We start from the raw sequence: 19,660 nt of genomic DNA, 5'->3' as shown, positions 1-19,660 counted from the left end.
TTAATTTTTGTACTTTTCTCAACCTGGGAGTCTGGGATCCGTTTAACCCAAACTTGAAATAACCCGTTAATTTAGGGTCGAAACCCACCCCGAACGGATCGACCTGTTTGATTAAAGGTGATTCAAGAATTTTATTATAAAAATAATATTTATATATTATGTTTGAAATAATAATAATAATAATAAAACATTAGTTTTTGTACTTTTAGTTACATAAATAATTAAAAAATTAATATTATATATTTTTGTAAACTTTAATAATAAAATAATAATTAAAAATAACTTAATTTCTATAGTTGTCAATATAATTAATAGTTTTATAACTATTTAATATGATTAAGATATTAATATTAAATATATTTTATTTTATTTAAAAAAAAAAAAAAATTATCAATTTAAAAATAGTGTGACGGGTCATATGGGTGGGTTTTTATACGTATGTTGGTATTTTGACCACAATCCGACCCGTAACCCAACCCGTAAGTCCGTAACCCATATGACCCTACCTGTATTCTGACACGTCCAGTACGACCTGGCTTACGGCCCACTCACCCGACCGATTTGACAGGTCTACCAACATCCGTACGGCATGTGAGCTCAACCTAATATAAAAAGATTAGTGAAAAGTATTTATTTGACGCACCTAAAATTAATTTAAAGTGATCATAATACCCGTGACTTGCCTGATAAATCATAATTTCAATAAAATAAAAGGCATTTCTTTGACAATATTAATTACGGTTGGTCTTCCCCAAATAACAAAAGTTAATTATTACATGTATTTATTCTCAGACAAAAAAAAGGTATTTTATTTTACATCGGCTTTAATTTTTTTATTTTGTTAGAATAACGTTTTTTCCTTAAATAAAATCTAAATTTATTAAAAATTTGATATCATATAACGTAATTACTATACACAATCAATGTCTTAAATTAGGAAATAATTTTAGCAGTATATAATTTTTTTGGTTTAAGATGCTCTTAATTACCCATAAAATGCCATGTCATTTTTTTGATTTTTTTTATCAGTTATACTTTCAAAGTATAACTTTTTTTTTTGTTAAGATGTATATTGCTGCAATATTTCCAAGATTATGCACAATTAATTTTTTTGATCAGTTATACTTTTAAAGTATAACTTTTTTTTTTATTTGTTAAGATATACTCCGTATATATATTGTTATCCAAGTTACCCTAAATTAGGGCCATGAATTAGGAATGAAATAGGGAATGAATACATTACCCTTGTTACCTTAATTAATCATAGCAGTAAGTAGTATAACGTTTTTTTATTTGTTAAGATGTTAATATTGTTTTTTTATTTTCAAGATTATGCACAGTGCACAATAAGTGGCATGAAATTAGGAAAGAATATTACCTAAGTTAATCACAGTAGTATAATGTCTTTTTTTATTGTTAAGATGTTATTCCACCATGAGTTGCCACGTAATGTTTACTGAAATTCTATAATGACATGTCAGCAGGGAGTTAGAAGATTAATATATAGAATGATACGGACTTTTGAATCATTAACACACATGATAGAATAGAGCGATCTTAAATAAACTATACAAAAAGTCGAGTTGCTTTTTCAAAAAAAGAAAAAATCTCTTTTTTGTCCTTCCAAGAATTTTATTCCTCCTAAAAAAAATATAAAATTTATTCTACAAGAAACAAAAAAAAAAAAGGAAAAAAATAAAACAAAATCCCCCCAAAATTATTCATCAATTCCGATTATTGTTTCTCTCCAAAACTTCAGCTTCGTAAGTTCGATTACTTCAATATCTTCGATCCCTAATTTTTAGGTATTTTTCTTGATTCGTGTTCTTAATTAGCATTGATACGACTATTCATGGTATCTAATCTCGAAATTTTATGAGCAGTGATTTGATTTGATTTGATGTTATTGTCGTTGTTGTATAATTAAAATTGATTGATGTACATGATGTGTTATTAATGCAGGATTAAAAATTAGATTATTGGTTAATTTTTTGGATATTTGTGAAATTATTGTGTTTGTGGAGTTGTGTGTGTTGTTTAATTGATTATTTTTCATGAATTTTGGGGAAATTGTGAGAGTAGTCTGGGATTATTAGGGTTTTGTTGGATGAGTAGTGGAATGTAGTTGATAATGTTGTAAGCTTTGTGCTGATTGAAGCAAGTTGTTGGCTTTAATTTTGAAGATTAAGAGAGTTATCAGTGAATGCATCTCTGTCGTTTTCGTTTGTTCCGAGTTAGTGTAAGCATTTTGTTATTCACAAAGTCTGTTATGAGACGGTCTCATAATGAGATTATCAAGAGGCCCGGCAATGTGATAAGAAGCTAGATTTTACGAGATGTTTGAGTGGGCAAATGAGGGGCCGTTTGGTTCACTGCTTAGGAATGAGAAACCATAGAAGTATGGGGTTCCAATTCCATACTTTTCAAAACTTGTTTGGTTCATTAGAAAAATAAACATAAAGGAATGGAGTTTGAATCCATGAGGAGGAGGTGGGTATGGAATTCCAAGGGGTTGAGGTCAAAATGCCCCAACCAAACACTAGAATGACCAGAATCCATTCCATTCCAAACCTCTCAAGTCTCAACCAAACACCCCCTCGAGTATTCTTTTTTGTTTAACTGGGTTGGTCGCACTTTATATTAACGTAAGATTGTCTAAAAGAAGATAAGAAGATTATGTGTTTATTTAATTGTAGTTTATTAGGGCGATATGTGTTCATTTGCGGATAAAAAAGTAGTAGTTCAAATATTGAAATATAACGCTTATAGGTTTTGATATTACTCTTCTGACGAGGTAGTTTCTGTCATGGTGTAGGAAATGGATGCTCAAACCAGCCGAGCTGGTGCTGTGGATGTTTACTTGCATAACTACAACCTTGGTAAGACTCTTGGTATTGGGTCATTTGGTAAGGTGAAAATTGCAGAACACAAATTGACGGGTCATAAAGTTGCTATCAAGATATTGAACCGTCGAAAAATCAAAAATATGGAAATGGAAGAGAAAGGTACCCGCATTTCTCAATGGCTGTTAAATTGTTAATTGCTTTATGTCCCTTTAATAAGTTAATTATTTAGCTGAGGTTGTTTGCACAGCACTTTCCGTTGCTATGTCGGGAATTTTATAGAGCCATAAGTACCATCATGGGTTTAGTACTGTTTTTGAATGATAGGACAAATTGATATTGATAAAGTCGAATTATTAAGTAATTCTTACAAATTAAGGCATGTTGGGAAGACGATCAGAAATCTGATTGATTCTTAAAAATCAATTGACAACCTAGGAAATGCTTCACAAGCTCATTTAGGATGCTACTAACTTGTCCAGTTCTCCACAAGCACTGGAATAAAAGAGGCTGCAATAATTTACAATTTTATGCACGACTTTTTGACATTTTTGGTTGAAGATGGAGGTATTTTCCTTTTAGCGAAAGCTTTTTGATCGAATCATCACTGGTTCTATTTTTGATGTCTTGTGTTTGCATATACACAAGTTGTGTTATGTTTAGCTGTTGACTATTTAAGATTAGTTACAAATTAATAATTTGGCTTTTAAGAGTTTGTAGGGAGTTTTTGTTGTTGTGGATTACCCTTTAGCTAAACTATGATCAGTTATTCAGTTTGACACCATTTTTTTTTCTTTCGTAGTGAGAAGGGAAATTAAAATATTGAGGTTGTTCATGCACCCTCATATCATACGCCTTTATGAAGTTATCGAGACCCCATCAGACATCTATCTTGTGATGGAGTATGTAAAATCTGGAGAACTATTTGATTACATCGTTGAAAAAGGAAGACTACAAGAGGATGAAGCGCGTAATTTTTTCCAGCAGGCAAGTTCTTATTATGCCGTATATTTTATTTCCCCCTCTGTCTACCAATTGTGGCAGTTCATTCATAACTGTTATTTTATTGCTGTTCCCTGAATCAGATCATATCAGGAGTAGAATACTGTCACCGGAATATGGTTGTGCATCGGGATTTGAAACCCGAAAACCTTCTATTAGATTCCAATCATAATGTCAAGATAGCAGATTTTGGTTTGAGCAACATAATGCGAGATGGTCATTTTTTGAAGACAAGTTGTGGAAGCCCCAATTATGCGGCTCCAGAGGTACAGTTTTTCATATCTGTTTTGACTTTTGGGGGCATTAGTATTTCTGTTATAATATTGGGCATATGTTAACCTAGATGTTAGCTTTTTTTTTCTTTTTTTTCAAGTAGGGTTGACTAATTTAAGTTCCTTCATCCACTTTTAAACTTCTTACTTTCATTTTTGGGTTCCATCTTAATTTCTTTAGAACTTTCTTGCTTTTTTTCTTTCTTTTTCTTTTCCTTTTTGTGGCCATTATGATTTCTGACCCCCCCCCCCCCACCCAATCATGAACCCCATAATTTGTGTGCCCAATGATTTGAAGATTAATAATGGAGGGAGGGAGTGTACTTCATTTACAAATGTGTTTGTTTACCAGTCTTTTTCGGGACTATTAGACTGTAGTGTAGAATAAAGCGCATAAATATAGTGAAATCAGTAGTTACCGTTGTTGAAATATCAGCGTTTAATCAAGCTTATGTAGAGGGAAATAACATTAAGTTTTGTTACGTATGTGACAGGCAAGTTGTACCATTTCCCCACCTCTTACTGTTATCCTCAGAGAGCTGCTGTTAACTGTAATGTGTTTGACTGATTTTGTTTGTCGTACTGAGTACTGACTGGATTGTTGAAAGTGAGCAATTATTATCTGCCAGGGAGTTGAGTCATGGCAACGTAATTGTTATTTGTTGTGCTACTTAACGAACCACCTATGTTTTTGTGTATAGGTCATTTCTGGGAAACTGTATGCTGGACCTGAAGTTGATGTATGGAGTTGCGGTGTTATCTTATATGCCCTACTTTGTGGTACTCTCCCTTTCGATGATGAAAATATTCCCAATCTTTTCAAGAAAATAAAGGTACATGTTTTTTTTTTTTTTTTTTTTTTTTTGTGGTTTGTATGTTTCAATAGTATAAACTCTAAACTAAGTGCAAGATATGCCAAGGGAGATTACTTTCATATTCCTGTGTAGCGAGTAATTTATTTGTATAATTTTCAGGTCCTTAACTTTGCAATCTGAACGTATTACATATGTTCTGGTTTGCTGAGATGGCTAGACCTATCATAAAAAAAGGATCTCCAGAGTCCTGCCATCTCCTCTACACCACTACTTTAGACTTCAGTGAAGCAGACCTTTTGACTTCTCATGTTATTATCATTTTGTAGGGTGGGATATATACACTTCCAAGTCATTTATCACCTGGGGCCAGAGATCTAATTCCCAGGATGCTTGTGGTTGATCCCATGAAACGAATCACCATCCCCGTGATCCGCCAGCACTCTTGGTTTCAAGCACATCTACCACGTTACTTAGCTGTGCCTCCACCGGATACTATGCAACAGGCAAAGAAGGTAGGTTATTAGTTTGTTTAGCTGTTCAATGTGCCTCTTATTTGCTTTCAGTAAAGTCGTCGTTTTAGCCTGGTAAGTTATGATGCTATTAAACATGTGAGGGTATGGGTCTGAGATTTCCTTTTGTGGTCTTAAACCCTTAATGTCCTGATCTACTAGATTTTTTCAAGTTTACTACCAGAGACCCTGTTTTCCAGTTGGTTTCACTTATTTGTGCCGGTTTGTACCTGAATTGAAATGCCTTTATCTTAATTGAAATGCCTTTTGTGTATTATTGTATTGTTGGAGTCAAGTGCTCCATCCTCTCATGAGCTTGAGTTTTCATCTCTTCATCTATAACATTACTCCTGATAGTCTGAGAGCTTAATCTTCTTGCTCTCCTTTAGTACATGACTACATGGGTGGGTGTCATCTCCTTGTTTAATGTACAATTAAGCAACCCACTATATACCCACAAAATTTAATTTACAATAACCAACCCGATTAAATATATAAACATGTGAATTAATGCTTGACTAACTAAGCCCAAGATCACACCCATGACCCACCCAATAACTGACCAGAATGAGATCAGTAAAACCTACAATCTCCTAGAATTTCAACCTCTCACTTCATAGACCGACAACCCAACACCACCACCCCATCCCCCAGCCCTCATCAACTACCTATGCTTACCAACCATCTGTTCTTCTACCCTTACTTAACAGTCCAACACCAGCAAATTACCTACCCTTTCCCGGAATTCCCGCCACCAATTTAATCGACGGTGGTGCTCCACCATAGTTTTGGCAGGAGAAAGGCTCATCTTTCTCATCGAAGACTGCTCCACCATTGCCAAACCCAGCTGTCACACACTCTTCTCCTCATTGTCTCTGTAGACTTCCTTTGCCTTTACTTTCTCAAGAATGACGTCGCCAAATTCAACATCCCTCGTAGATACTACCGGATCTGTCTTTGTTTCAAACCTGGTCCTCGTTACGGCATCCGTTAAACATCCCTTGAATTGATTTCATCATTCTGTTTTAACTTGACTTCTACGTTTACTTGCAGATTGACCAAGATATACTGCAAGAGGTTGTTAGGATGGGATTTGATAGGAATGAGTTGATCGAATCTCTTCACAACCGACTCCAGAATGAGGTTATTAATCTCTTGGCATTTTGGGTATAATGTTTCTGCTTAACTAGGAATTGTTATCTAAGTTTACAGCTCTTGCAGGGAACTGTTGCGTACTATTTGCTCTTCGACAATCGTTTCCGAGCTAAAGCTGGCTATCTTGGAGATGAGTTTCAAGAATTAATGGTATGCTATTTTTATTCAGTCACACTCGCTGATTTAAGTATCTTGGACACTCACTTTTAGATGGTAGGAGTTATATTGTCATAGGAGTCTTAGTCATTGACACATTGCTGCTTGTGTTCATCTGGTTGATAGATTCTATGAATTTACTGCATTGAATCTTTAATGAACGAGCGATTCAATTAAGTAGATCCTAGATGCCTCGTCATTTCCTAAGGGCAGACTGCAATAGTCGCAATCTGTTCGGGCTTCGTGCTTTTGCATGTATACATCTGATATTGTTTCTGCACGTCTTTCTTTGTTCAGGATAATAACCATATGCATCCAAATGAAGTTCTTTCTCCTGCATCCGGTAACCGCTATCTGGGACACGCTGATTATCAAGGAATTGGTGTGCGACAAGAGTTACCTATAGAGAGGAAATGGACCCTTGGACTACAGGTTTTCCTCATACTTCCCCTTAGCTTGGCATGTCTTTAGATTGTGAATTGGCTTGAGTTAGTCCTTGAGTAAGATTTGTTTGCAAGGCTCTCCCCCCATGCATACGGAGAAGCAAACAGGCATGCAATCTGACAGTTTTCACTATAGCATCAAGCTTATCTGACATAACTTTGATCTTATTGCCAAACTGAACCATTTGTTGAAACTTGTGTGTGCACATATCGTGTTCAGGGAATATTTTCACCCTCTTCTCCAGTCGATACTGACTTTTGTATTCCCTTTGGAGATGACCTGTTGTCATCATGATTTGTTTGTCTTTCGAATATATGTTTCCACAGTTCTACTCGAGTAGTCTTAGCCTAGTGGTTAAGACGATGGAACCGTGGATGAGGGTCATTATTTCGAATCCCCCTCCTATTGTATTGGCCTTGTACCTCCTTTGACAATAGAAAAAAAGTACTCCGTATAAGATTATAAATACCTGCAGTAACTGGAACATTGTTTTGACTCTTTATGTTGAAGATATACTCTTTCCTATTTGTCTGCAGTCGCGAGCCCATCCTCGTGAGATCATGACTGAAGTTTTAAAAGCACTGCAAGAGTTGAATGTCTGCTGGAAAAAGATCGGGCATTATAATATGAAGTGCCGGTGGATTCCTGGTATCCTTGGGCAACATGAAGGGATGGTCAATAATGATCATTATTTTGCTGATGAATCAAGCATACTTGAAAAAGATGGAGTATTGAGGTCACCCCACGTAAAGTTTGAGATCCAGGTCTGTTCTTTTCCCACTCCTTGTTGCTAGAATAATGTTTGTAGACAGTTTGCTTTCCGTGCATTATGATTACTCCTTGGCATCATCATAAATACTATAATTAACCTGATGTGCTGGAGAGATTTGCTTTGAAAATGAAGTTCACATGAGAGTCTCCTGATATTCTTGTCACTTAAGTACTTGTTCTTGCAGTTCCGGATCCGTGAAGTTAACATAAGTCTCCAGTTGACACGTGTCTTATGCATGGGGTCCTTCCCTCTGCGCAGCATCATTCATGTCATATAATGGGAGTTTTTCATGTTTAGAAACATGTGAAGATAGCGTTGTACAGTCTTCCTGTAGTAGTGATTGTGACTTTTTTAGTTCTGCCAAATGCAGAATGGATGCGCTATGAACTTTTATAATACAGTAGATAATGGAAGTAGTGGAGTGATTTTTACACAGAGCGGAAAATGACCATCACCATGGACTCCACTTTCCGTTGTCCTTAAAGCGAAATATTAAAAAAAAGTGCGACGGGGGCATGAAATATTAACATTTCATTAGTCACCATACCAGCGATCACTGTGCAAGCATTGTTTCTCTTAATAGGTCCTAAGAAATATTTGGTTTGGAGAATGTTGATTTCTTCTTCTGATGAATATTATTAGTGGGTTATTCAACTCTTTGTTTGGATGAAGGTATTTATTTAGAGGGTAAGGGAGGGAAGGAAAACAATTTTCCTTTGTTTGGATAGCAAATTATGGTGCAAGGAAATTGAGGGATCCATTTTTTCGTCCTCAACAAATTATAATTCCTCAACATAGAAAGATTTCGAGGGAAATTTATGCAAAGTTTATTGTTTTACTTGTCATTATATTTTATCTCTCTCTTAATTAAATCGGGCAATATATCAGTATATCAGTATATTCGCATTTTCTTCAGCAGCGATCCATTCCTTCTAAGATAGTTATTTAACGAGTTCTGTTGTTCCTGCCTTGCAGCTTTACAAGACCCGTGAAGAGAAATATCTACTCGATCTACAATGGATCCAGGGACCACAAATGCTGTTTCTCGAGCTTTGTGCAGCATTTCTAGCTCAACTCCGCGTCCTTTAGGTTACTGAAACTAATCTAAATCAATTTGTCTCTGCATTAATGTTGTACATATGACTTATTGTTCTAAATATGCCCCCTTTTAAGGGTAGAATGGTTGGCAGCTAATCTAGGTTACGTCCGGGTTGACTGTTTAGGGAAATTTTATGATCCCTCTTCTTGGCCGGGCTTGTTTTTTTTACCCCACTAGGTAGCTTGTCCGCCTATGATATGTAAAAGTCTTTGCTAGATTCTCCCAGTGTCTCGGAAATCATTGGTCTTCTTTCCATGATTATACGAATTAGCTACTTCAGAACTTTGGTGTTGGTGAAGTCGAGGAGTATATTCAATGTGATTTGGTTATTTCCATAATAGCCATTGAGTTCAGCTCCTAGCAGATATGACGAATTTTGAGGCGGTCATATGAAGACCACGGAGAATAAATTAAATCCTTCAGATGAGATCTTCCGGATGCACTTTCGACATGCACCGTCTTTGGTGGAGAATGAAATTATGTTCGTTGATTTTTTTTTAGCTCCGGTTCAATACCTTTGAAGCCTGATCTTTTCTTGGTGGAAGTAACTAGTGCTAGTAAATACCGACTCCCTGCTGCTTGTATTCGGTCGTTTCATTTTGGGAAATAATAAATATTGAGGTTACATGAAGATGTGTATTTTATGAACCTGTCATTTTGTATGAATATTATCCAATTAATTAGCAGTGTTCTCAAGTTTCCAAGCACATCGCACTTCCGCTCTAGTTAACAGAATTATGATCCCAGTTCCGAGTACACAGTTGCCAAAACACGAATTCTTGTTTAAGATTACTAGAATGCATAGGTTTGCTTTGACAAGGTTTAGTGTAAAAAAGTTTTAAAATAAAATCGCAAGATCCATATCTAACCGTTGTTTAGGTTCATGTAAGATTTTTCGGAAAATGCATGCGGTGACCTTGAGGTTTGATATTTTGCCCGAAATACCCAATTTTTTGATCCGGAAAATTTTAAGAGGCCATAACTCGTGGTTACGAGCTCAGAAAGCGACGGTTTTTTTTTCAAATTGATCATCTTTATGAGCTCAGAAAAAAAATTAATTGGCCTGAACTTTAAAGGACAATAGTTAGCAGGTATTAGGCCTGGGGTATTGCCATATTGAGATCTGTCTGAGCTCTACACATCACTTATCACTGATCAAGCAAGAAAAGACGAAGAAGAAAGTTATACGAGAGCTTCGGAAAAATACATAAACCAAAATACAAGTGAACAAGTGAATTAACATTGTGAGACATCGTTTAAGGAAAATCATAAAAACTCGAAAAGAAAATTATTATTTCTGATAGCTAAGCAATGATAAAATTCGTCTATTTTGTATTTTGTTACTCCCGACAGATTGTCACCTGACCCATATAAAGAACCTTTACTCTATTTTTTCCTGGCACTTTGGGCATGACACTAAGTCTTCGCTGGATTCTTTAATGGCTTGGTATAAACCAGACGATCTAGCAAGTAGCAACCCCTTAAGTAGTAGCTTTAGTTGATGGCTCGTCTTGAGGCTTCATGGCGGGGAAGAGTAGGACTTCCTGTAGTCGCAAAAAAAAAATAAGTTCAAAATCTTAAAAATCGGTTCTAAACAGAGAAATTATACATCAATTTAGAAAAGAAAACAAAAACAAACCTTTATGTTTTGTGAATCAGTGAGCAACATCGTTAATCTATCAATGCCGAGTCCCCAGCCACCAGTAGGAGGCAACCCGTACTCAAGCGCTGTACAAAATGTCTCATCCAATGCCATTGCTTCATCATCACCTGACTGTCGGTCCTGAATGTCAAAACGGATTTTTTTTTAATTGAACTACTCGAGCACAATAAAAAAGATAATGGAGCAAACTCGCAGTACCTTGAGTTGATCAGCAAATCGTTGGCGCTGTACTACAGGATCATTTAATTCAGTGTATGCATTACATACTTCAAACTTGTTCACAAACAATTCAAACCGTTCAGTGAGGCCTGGCTTTGATCTGTGCGACTTGGCCAACGGACTCATTATTTCTGGATGATTGATGATAAAAGCCGGATTTACACAAGTCTCCTCCAAGAAATGCCCTACCAGCTGCAATAATAACCACAAAAGTAAAGAATAAGCATTCCGGAAAAAAAAAAAAAAAAAAAAAAACGCAGTAAAGAATGAACAACTGAAGCTTACTTTGTCTAACAAACGAGTTGTTGTCTGTGGTGGCGGACACTTCACGTCATATTTCACACACGCATCTATCAAATATGCATTGGCTTCTTCGCTAGCTAGATCCTTTGGAATATTCAGGTTTGCCATATTTTCTAACTCGTCTATCATATCTATCCGTCTGCAAAGTCAGGAAATCGACAGAGTTATATGCCTATGTAATAATACCGACAGAAGAGAAGCCTAATGAGGCATTATTACAGCCAATGTCCGAACCTGAATGGAGGAGTAAAGTCGATTGTAATGGGATCCTTATCTAGCCCGTTTGCATGATACTTAACGGTATAACCACCGGTCAATTCTTTCACCATCCCTGTCAAAATAAAACTCGTTTAAGTCGACAGATTTAAAAGCGAGGAAATTGTTAAAGAGAAGATATGAAAAATGCTCACCACTCAACATCTGCTCCGTAAGCTCCATCAAATCATTGTAATCAGCGAATGCCATATAAAACTCGCAAGAGGTAAACTCAGGATTATGTGTCAAATCAATACCCTCATTTCTGAATACTTTTCCAATCTCATAAACGCGGCCAAGACCACCAACAACAAGCTCCTTCAGATAAAGCTCGGGAGCAACACGCATGTACAACTTCATATTATGGTCATTGTGATGGGTCACAAATGGACGCGCAGTGGCTCCCCCGGGAATCATATTCATCATCGGTGTTTCTACCTGAAAATAAATAAATAACATAGAATGATTTCGGAGAAGTTACGCAAACTGGAGATGTCAGCTGATACAGAAGGTCAGAAATGCTATCTTCAATTAAGCATTGCCTCAATGAAATTCAAATTGTCAAGGAATCTCCGAATATATGAGATAACCCTAGACCGGGTTATGAATATCTCTCTGACTTCACCATTTAGCATCAAATCCAGGTAACGCTGGCGATACCGAGTTTCCTACAACACAATTTATTTGGCATCAGATCAGCAGGCATAAAAAAAAAAAAAAAAAAACTGTTCAGTACGATGCTAAAGGCGAAAAGTGGAAGTTTTAAAGCGATTAAGTACCTGATCCTTCAGAACATACAAGTCAGGATTCCGTGGCTTGCCGGAGGCCCAGACTTCGACTTTCTGAAAAAAAAAGGTCTTACCATAGCAGAATAAGTTTACTACACTTCAATCTTACAAAAGAGAAAAAATATTGCAGTAACCTTTTCCTTGTCTGCAGCAGAGCTAGCCTTATTCTGTGTATTCCGTGGGTTGCCAGAGACGCAGACTCCGTCTTCCTGGAAAAAAAAGTGTTGTTATTGAAATGTAAAGCAGGAAAAGTTCGCTACACCTTCACTCTAAACGAAAGAGAAATAAATATTGGAAGTACGTTTTCATTGTCTTCAGCGGAGCTATTCTTGGACCGCTTTGGCATCAAATGAAGACAATGTGATAATACTGATAGAATATATGTAAATATTTTAGTAATAAGTTTGTTATTTGTTACCTATATTAGTGTATATGGTTTCCTAGTTTGTAGCCTAGAATATCTTTGTAGTCTTGTATTTATACTGACTAATTATCAATGAGAAGATCAAGCATTATCTTCCTTTATGGTATCAGCTTCCTAGGGTAAAAAATCCTGAAACGCTTCCGCACGCAACCCTAGCAGCCGTCTCCTTCACGGCCTGCATCTCTCCTTCTTTCTTCTCTCTTCTTCTCTGTCCTCACGACAACATCAATGGCACCCGACAACACCAAGTCCGGTTTCCATCCTGCTCTTGCCGTGAATAACATCAAGAACCATGTCACTGTCGAACTTGGCATGGACAACGATCAGTACCCGCTTTGGGTTATTCTTTTCACGAACCACGCGAAATCCAACCGCGTGCTTCACCATATTGTTGAACCGACAGGTGGCTCGAAGGCTCCTTCTACCGCGGACGAGAAAGAGCTCTGGGAAACTCTCGATGCTACGGTTTTACAATGGATTTATTCCACTGTCACCACAGATCTTCTGGAAACGATTGTTGAAGCCGACACTACTGCCATGGAAACATGGAAACGGATTCAAAATATTTTCCAGGACAACAAAAACTCTAGGGCGGTGACCCTTGAACAGGAGTTTTCGCATATTGCCATGGCGGATTTCCCATCCGTCTCGGCCTATTGTCAGCGCCTTAAGTCTCTTGCAGATCAGTTGAAGAATGTTGGATCTCCGGTGTCGGAGACACGGTTGGTTTTACAGATGGTATCGGGTCTCACCGATGCCTATCGCAACGTTGGTACTATCATTAGGCAGCGAGATCCTTTGCCTCCTTTCTATCAAGCTCGCTCCATGTTAACTCTAGAAGAAGCCGGCTTTGCTAAGGAGGCAGCCACCACTTCCTCGACTGCCCTTTTTGTTCAAAACGGAGGGGGTGTCGGAGGAACCTCCGGGGCTAAGTCTCCTGCCACCAATACCAACAAAAACAACCGCGGCTCAAATGGTAAGAAGAAGAATGGTGGTCACAAAGGCGGGAAAGGCTCTAAACAGCCTGCATCTTCCTCGCCTGCTCCCACTGCGCCTGCTTCTGCCCCTGGTCAGCAGCCTTGGCCTGCTATGTACGGTCAGTGGGGGTGGCCTCCCTCTCCTTGGGGATATCCACCCAGCCCGTACCCATCTAGTCCCTGGTTTCGACCCGGTGTCGCTCGTTCCCAACAGGGAATTCTTGGACCACGGCCTGCTCAAGCCTATGTAGCTGCGGATGGGTCTACTCCTAGTCACACTGATATTGAAGCCGCTATGCTCACTCTCGGTTTGACTCCTCCGGACCCGTCTTGGTTCATGGACACGGGCGCGACATCTCACATGACTGCAAACCAAGGTACTCTCTCGTCTTTTGTTAATTCGAGTGCTCAAAATGGTATTTTAGTCGGAAATGGTCATTCTATCCCAGTTAATGGTTACGGAAATGCTACACTACCCACACCCCATCCACCCTTTGTCCTTAAAAATGTCTTACACGCACCCAAGATAGTCAAAAATTTAATATCCGTTCGCAAGTTTACCACCGATAATTCGGTCACCGTTGAATTTGACCCTTTTGGCTTTTGTGTGAAGGATTTACGGACGGGGACACATCTGATGAGGTGTAACAGTCGCGGCAACCTGTATCCCATTTCCACTCCTTCCACCGTCGAGTCCAGTCCTACAGCTTTGTCTGCCATCGCCCCATCTCTTTGGCATGACCGTCTGGGTCACCCAGGGGAACCGGTGTTTAATTCTCTTAGGCGAAATAATTTCATTGAATGTAATTTGAATTCAAAAACTTCTCTTTGTCATTCTTGTCCTCTTGGAAAACACGTTCGTTTATCGTTTGCTAATTCTATTACGCGTACACATTTGCCTTTTGATATTTTGCATTGCGATCTTTGGACTTCACCAGTTCTTAGTTCAGCTGGTCATAAATATTACTTGCTTGTTTTGGATGATTTCAGTAATTTCTTGTGGACTTTTCCAATTGCTAATAAATCCAGTGTCTATCCCACATTAGTCAAATTACATGTTTATATCCAAACTCAATTTGAACGCAAGATTAAATCGCTCCAATGTGATAATGGTACAGAATTTGTCAATGGCCCTTTTCGAAAATTTTGTGACGATCAAGGTTTGGTTTTTCGCCTTTCCTGTCCTCATACATCATCCCAAAATGGTAAGGCTGAGCGCAAAATTCGGTCCATCAACAACATTGTTCGCACACTCTTGTTTCATGCATCTATCCCTGCAAAATATTGGCATCACGCTTTAGAAATGGCCACTTATTTATCGAACATTCTTCCAAGTAAAATTATTGCCTTTCGTACACCTTTCTCCATTTTATTTCGCCGCACTCCCACTTACTCTCATCTACGAGTATTTGGGTGTCTGTGTTTTCCACTGGTTCCTTCCACAACTATACACAAACTACAACCTCGTTCTAGTCCTTGTGTCTTTCTTGGCTATCCACCAAATCATAGAGGGTATAAGTGTTTTGACATGTCGTCTAACAAAGTCATTATTAGTCGTCATGTTATCTTCGATGAGTCTAGCTTTCCTTTCTCTAAGGTTCATTGCCCCGACTCGCACACTTATAAGTTCTTGGATGATGGGTTCTCTCCGTATGTCCTTCAACACATGACTCACGCCCAGCCCTCTCGGCCAACACCTGACCCGTCTGCCCAACCCAGACCTCAACAGCCCCACGGTAACCCACCCCTGCCCACCCGCACTTGGCCTGCCCAACTAAGTGTCTACACGCGTAGACCAGCCACTCCTCATACCACCAACCCGTCAGCTACCCACAATGACCATCCTGGTGCTTCCACATCCGAGCCAACTATTTCCAAACCCGTGACACGTAGTGACCATGGTATTTACAAACCTAATCCTAAATACCAAAAACCTCCTACGACCCAATGTCTTAACCATACGGTTGCTATTTCACCCTTACCTCGCAACCCTGTGTCTGCTTTACGGGATCATAACTGGAAAATGGCTATGGATGATGAATATACCGCTCTAATTAACAATAAGACGTGGGAGTTAGTTCCTCGTCCACAAAATGTTAATGTCATACGGTCTATGTGGATATTTCGTCATAAATTTAACGCTGACGGTTCTTTTGAGAGGTATAAAGCTCGTCTTGTAGGTGACGGGAAAACTCAGCAGGTTGGCATTGATTGTGGGGAAACCTTCAGTCCTGTGGTCAAACCGGCCACAATCCGTACTGTTTTGTGTCTTGCTCTTTCGAAGAAATGGGTCATTAATCAGCTCGATGTTAAAAATGCTTTTCTTCACGGGGCTCTCAATGAAACAGTTTACATGCACCAACCACTTGGATACCGAGATAAAAGGAACCCTGATCATGTTTGCTTACTTCGGAAATCGCTATACGGTCTCAAACAAGCACCTCGTGCTTGGTACAGGCGTTTTGCAGATTATGTTGCTTCTATTGGCTTTCGTCATAGTAAGGTCGATCATTCTCTATTTGTCTATCGACGAGGTAACGACACGGCCTATTTGTTACTTTATGTTGACGATATTATTTTGACATGTTCGTCTACTACTTTACGCGCCACTCTTATGGGACAACTACATTCCGAATTCGCCATGAAGGATTTGGGGTCGCTTCATTATTTTTTGGGGATATCGGTTACTCATCATTCTGAGGGTCTGCTATTATCTCAATCCAAATATGCCGAGGAAATTATTGAACGCGCTGGGATGGCTTCCTGCAAGCCCTGTAGCACACCCGTGGACACTAAGTCTAAACTTAGTGCTGTGTCATCTAATCCGTGTTCAGACCCCTCTCTATACCGCAGTCTCGCTGGTGCATTACAGTATCTCACTTTCACACGGCCGGATATTTCTTACGCCGTGCAACAGGTTTGCTTATTTATGCACAATCCGATGGACTGTCACATGAATGCTCTTAAGCGTGTTATTCGCTACATTCGTGGCACTCATGCTCGTGGGTTATGGATTCGTCCTTCGTCTCTCACTTCTCTGACGGCATACACGGATGCCGATTGGGGTGGGTGTCCTGATACAAGGCGGTCCACTTCCGGTTATTGTGTTTACTTAGGTGACAATTTAATCTCATGGGCGTCCAAACGCCAACCTACTTTATCTCGATCTAGTGCTGAAGCCGAGTATCGAGGCGTCGCCAACGTGGTCTCGAATCATGCTTTGTTACGTAACCTTCTTGTTGATTTACAAGTTCCTATTTCTAAGGCTACTCTCGTCTATTGCGACAACGTGAGTGCTGTCTATCTCTCGGGCAATCCCGTGCAACATCAAAGGACAAAACATATTGAAATGGACATTCATTTTGTCCGAGAGAAGGTCGAACGAGGTGAAGTTCGCGTTCGTCATATTCCATCCCGTCATCAAATCGCGGATATCTTCACGAAGGGCCTTCCGTTGGTTCTTTTTGATGATTTTCGAGACAGTCTCAATGTCCGTGACCCTCCCGTTTATTTGTGGGGTGTGATAGAATATATGTAAATATTTTAGTAATAAGTTTGTTATTTGTTACCTATATTAGTGTATATGGTTTCCTAGTTTGTAGCCTAGAATATCTTTGTAGTCTTGTATTTATACTGACTAATTATCAATGAGAAGATCAAGCATTATCTTCCTTTAAATACGATGTAAGACTTGGGAAATATACTTAGCTCCCCGTTCTTACTTTTACCTACATCGAACAAAAAAGAAAGAAATCAATGCTGAAGTAACTGGTAGCTACAATTCACAAACCTGGTAGCTAAATGCCAATTTCTGCAAAACTAATCTACAATTCACAAACCTGGGAATCCAGTTAGACCAACAATATCCCCGCGTTTCACACCAGTACGGAATTGTGTGAATTCAGCTTCGCCCAGCTCAGATGTCCTGTAAATTGCAAGTTACTAAGACGATCAATTAAACTAAGACGAAAAAAAGAAACAACAATAACCGCTGATCAACAAAAAACAAACAGAAGAAAAATTAAAGACGAAGAGTTACCTGGTATCAACCATAACTTGTACTTTGACACCGTCCCAATGCAGATCGTAAAAGAAAAGGTTCGAGGAAGATGAACGCTTGGTCATTAGTCTCCCTTGAAAAGCACAAACAGAAACCAAATCAAATAACCTGTAGGCAACTAGTCTGAAATTTGGACTAGTCGCTGTAATCATATAGCGACTAATCTGAAATTTGTAAAAAATGGACCAATTTTTTGTAATTAGTTTGAAATGTACCCTATTTTTGTAAATATTTCGAGTTAGATTTTAGAACGCCATTTAAGAAAAAAATTCCAATTTCTAGACGCGTTCCCTTACCAGCTAAGGATACTTGCACAGACTCGAGGTGAACGCCATTCTCTATCCCACTATACTTTTGTATATATTCTGGTATACTAATTGTAGGAGAAAACTTGTGCGGGTATGGATTACCGCCAGTCTCCTTCACAGCGGCTAGCGACTTCAGTCGATTCTCAAAGTATTGCTACCGGCACAAAAAAGCATTTACAAAATTCCACATTTAGCGAAACTAAACACACAGCAGATACTCATCTAATTAACCAAAATCATTCTAATACAAAATATTAATCCTGGTACCTTCGTGTCTATGCTCTCTATAAGATTAAGAGAAGGTGTGTATATTGAATGTATATTGAAAGGATGCATTACAAGGTATATATATACATGTATGAGGAGCCTCTAAATATTTGTTTCCTAAATATACAATGTGAACATATTACTTGATTGAAGGATTGATTGACAGTGTATCCTTGGATTGATCTTTTGACTGATCTTGATGATTTGTTTCTTGTTTTGCAGGGATTGAAGAGATATGGTTAATACGCCCCCGCAAGATGGACGTCGGAGGGAGGAGTCCGATCTTGTCTCGTAGGTCAGAAAAACGATGCTTGTGGAGAGGTTTGGTAAGAGCATCGGCCAATTGGTCCTTGCTTGCAACATGTTGAATACGGATGAGACCTAGTTGGAGCTGTTCACGAACGAAATGGAAGGAGAGAGCCATATGCTTCATTCTTGAGTGAAAGACCGGGTTCTTTGCATAGAGCGTGGCTGACATATTATCACAGTAGAGAGCCGGTGGTTTGGTGATAGAGACATTAAGTTCAGTGAGTAAATTACGGAGCCATAGAACTTCGGTGGTAACGGAGGCGAGAGCTCTAAACTCAGCTTCGGTCGTAGATAGAGCTAAGCCACGTTGTTTTTTGGAGGACCAGGAGATTGGGTTACGTCCAAGATAGATGATATAGCCGGTGGTCGATGTATACGTGTCTTTGTCGCCAGCAAAATCTGCATCACAAAACGCATGGAGACATAGAGGTGACGTGCGGTAGAGTTGTATGCCGTATGTTTGAGTGCCCTGCAAGTAACGAAGAAGACGTTTTAATGCTATCCAGTGAGTAGAAGTGGGGTGGTGAAGGAACTGGGCTAGTCGATTTACGGTGAAGGCAATGTCAGGCCGGGTTAAGGAGAGATATTGTAAGCTCCCTACTATGGTGCGATAGTCCGAATGGTCTTGTATTGGGTTATGGTCTTCGCGTATTAGTTTAGTGTCAGTGACTATTGGGGTTGGATGTGGTTTTGCATCTGACATTTTGAATTTAACTAATAAATCATGTATGTATTTGGATTGGTTTAGATGAAGTCCAAGAGTATTTGGTGTGACTTCGATTCCAAGAAAATATGATAGTGGTCCTAGGTCTTTGAGTGAAAAGCGTTGAGCGAGTGTAGTAATAAAATTTTGTAAATGTTGATGGTTTGGACCAGTGATGATAATGTCGTCAACGTATACAAGCATATAAATGCAGGTAGTATTGGTTTTTAAAATAAATAGAGAAGAGTCAGTAATCGATTGTTTGAAGCCATAGGTAACAAGATAGGTTTTGAGCTCATTGTACCAGGCTCGAGGAG

General features: G+C 38.8%; 2 protein-coding genes across 3 annotated transcripts; one reads left to right on the top strand and one right to left on the bottom strand.

Moving 5' to 3' along the window:
• Positions 1–1,617: 1,617 nt before the first annotated feature.
• Positions 1,618–9,774, top strand: LOC141656862 (SNF1-related protein kinase catalytic subunit alpha KIN10-like). Of its 2 annotated transcripts, none has more exons than XM_074463954.1 (11): positions 1,618–1,805; positions 2,816–3,005; positions 3,646–3,830; positions 3,929–4,111; positions 4,819–4,950; positions 5,259–5,444; positions 6,495–6,584; positions 6,663–6,746; positions 7,050–7,184; positions 7,733–7,960; positions 8,944–9,774. In XM_074463954.1, the coding sequence occupies exons 2-11, from the start codon at positions 2,819–2,821 to the stop codon at positions 9,055–9,057; spliced, it is 1,524 nt and encodes a 507-aa protein (XP_074320055.1). In that variant the 5' UTR covers positions 1,618–1,805; positions 2,816–2,818; the 3' UTR covers positions 9,058–9,774. The 2 variants fall into 2 exon arrangements, with proteins under 2 accessions (XP_074320055.1, XP_074320056.1); XM_074463955.1 differs by having other exon boundaries at positions 1,699–1,763.
• Positions 9,775–10,285: 511 nt separating this feature from the next.
• Positions 10,286–18,400, bottom strand: LOC141654922 (lysine--tRNA ligase, cytoplasmic-like). The gene is made up of 15 exons (XM_074462030.1): positions 18,332–18,400; positions 18,053–18,218; positions 17,736–17,829; positions 17,536–17,621; positions 17,378–17,424; positions 12,597–12,665; positions 12,430–12,504; positions 12,287–12,349; positions 12,050–12,175; positions 11,663–11,945; positions 11,487–11,583; positions 11,235–11,391; positions 10,929–11,141; positions 10,707–10,850; positions 10,286–10,611 (listed from the first exon to the last, which is right to left on the bottom strand). Exons 1-15 carry the CDS (start codon positions 18,398–18,400, stop codon positions 10,549–10,551), a joined length of 1,752 nt encoding a protein of 583 aa, XP_074318131.1. The 3' UTR covers positions 10,286–10,548.
• Between the last annotated feature and the right edge of the window lie 1,260 nt (positions 18,401–19,660).

Source organism: Silene latifolia, chromosome 5, assembly GCF_048544455.1.
Source record: "Silene latifolia isolate original U9 population chromosome 5, ASM4854445v1, whole genome shotgun sequence".
Taxonomy (NCBI): domain Eukaryota; kingdom Viridiplantae; phylum Streptophyta; class Magnoliopsida; order Caryophyllales; family Caryophyllaceae; genus Silene; species Silene latifolia.
This window is presented reverse-complemented; position numbering and strand designations above follow the sequence as displayed.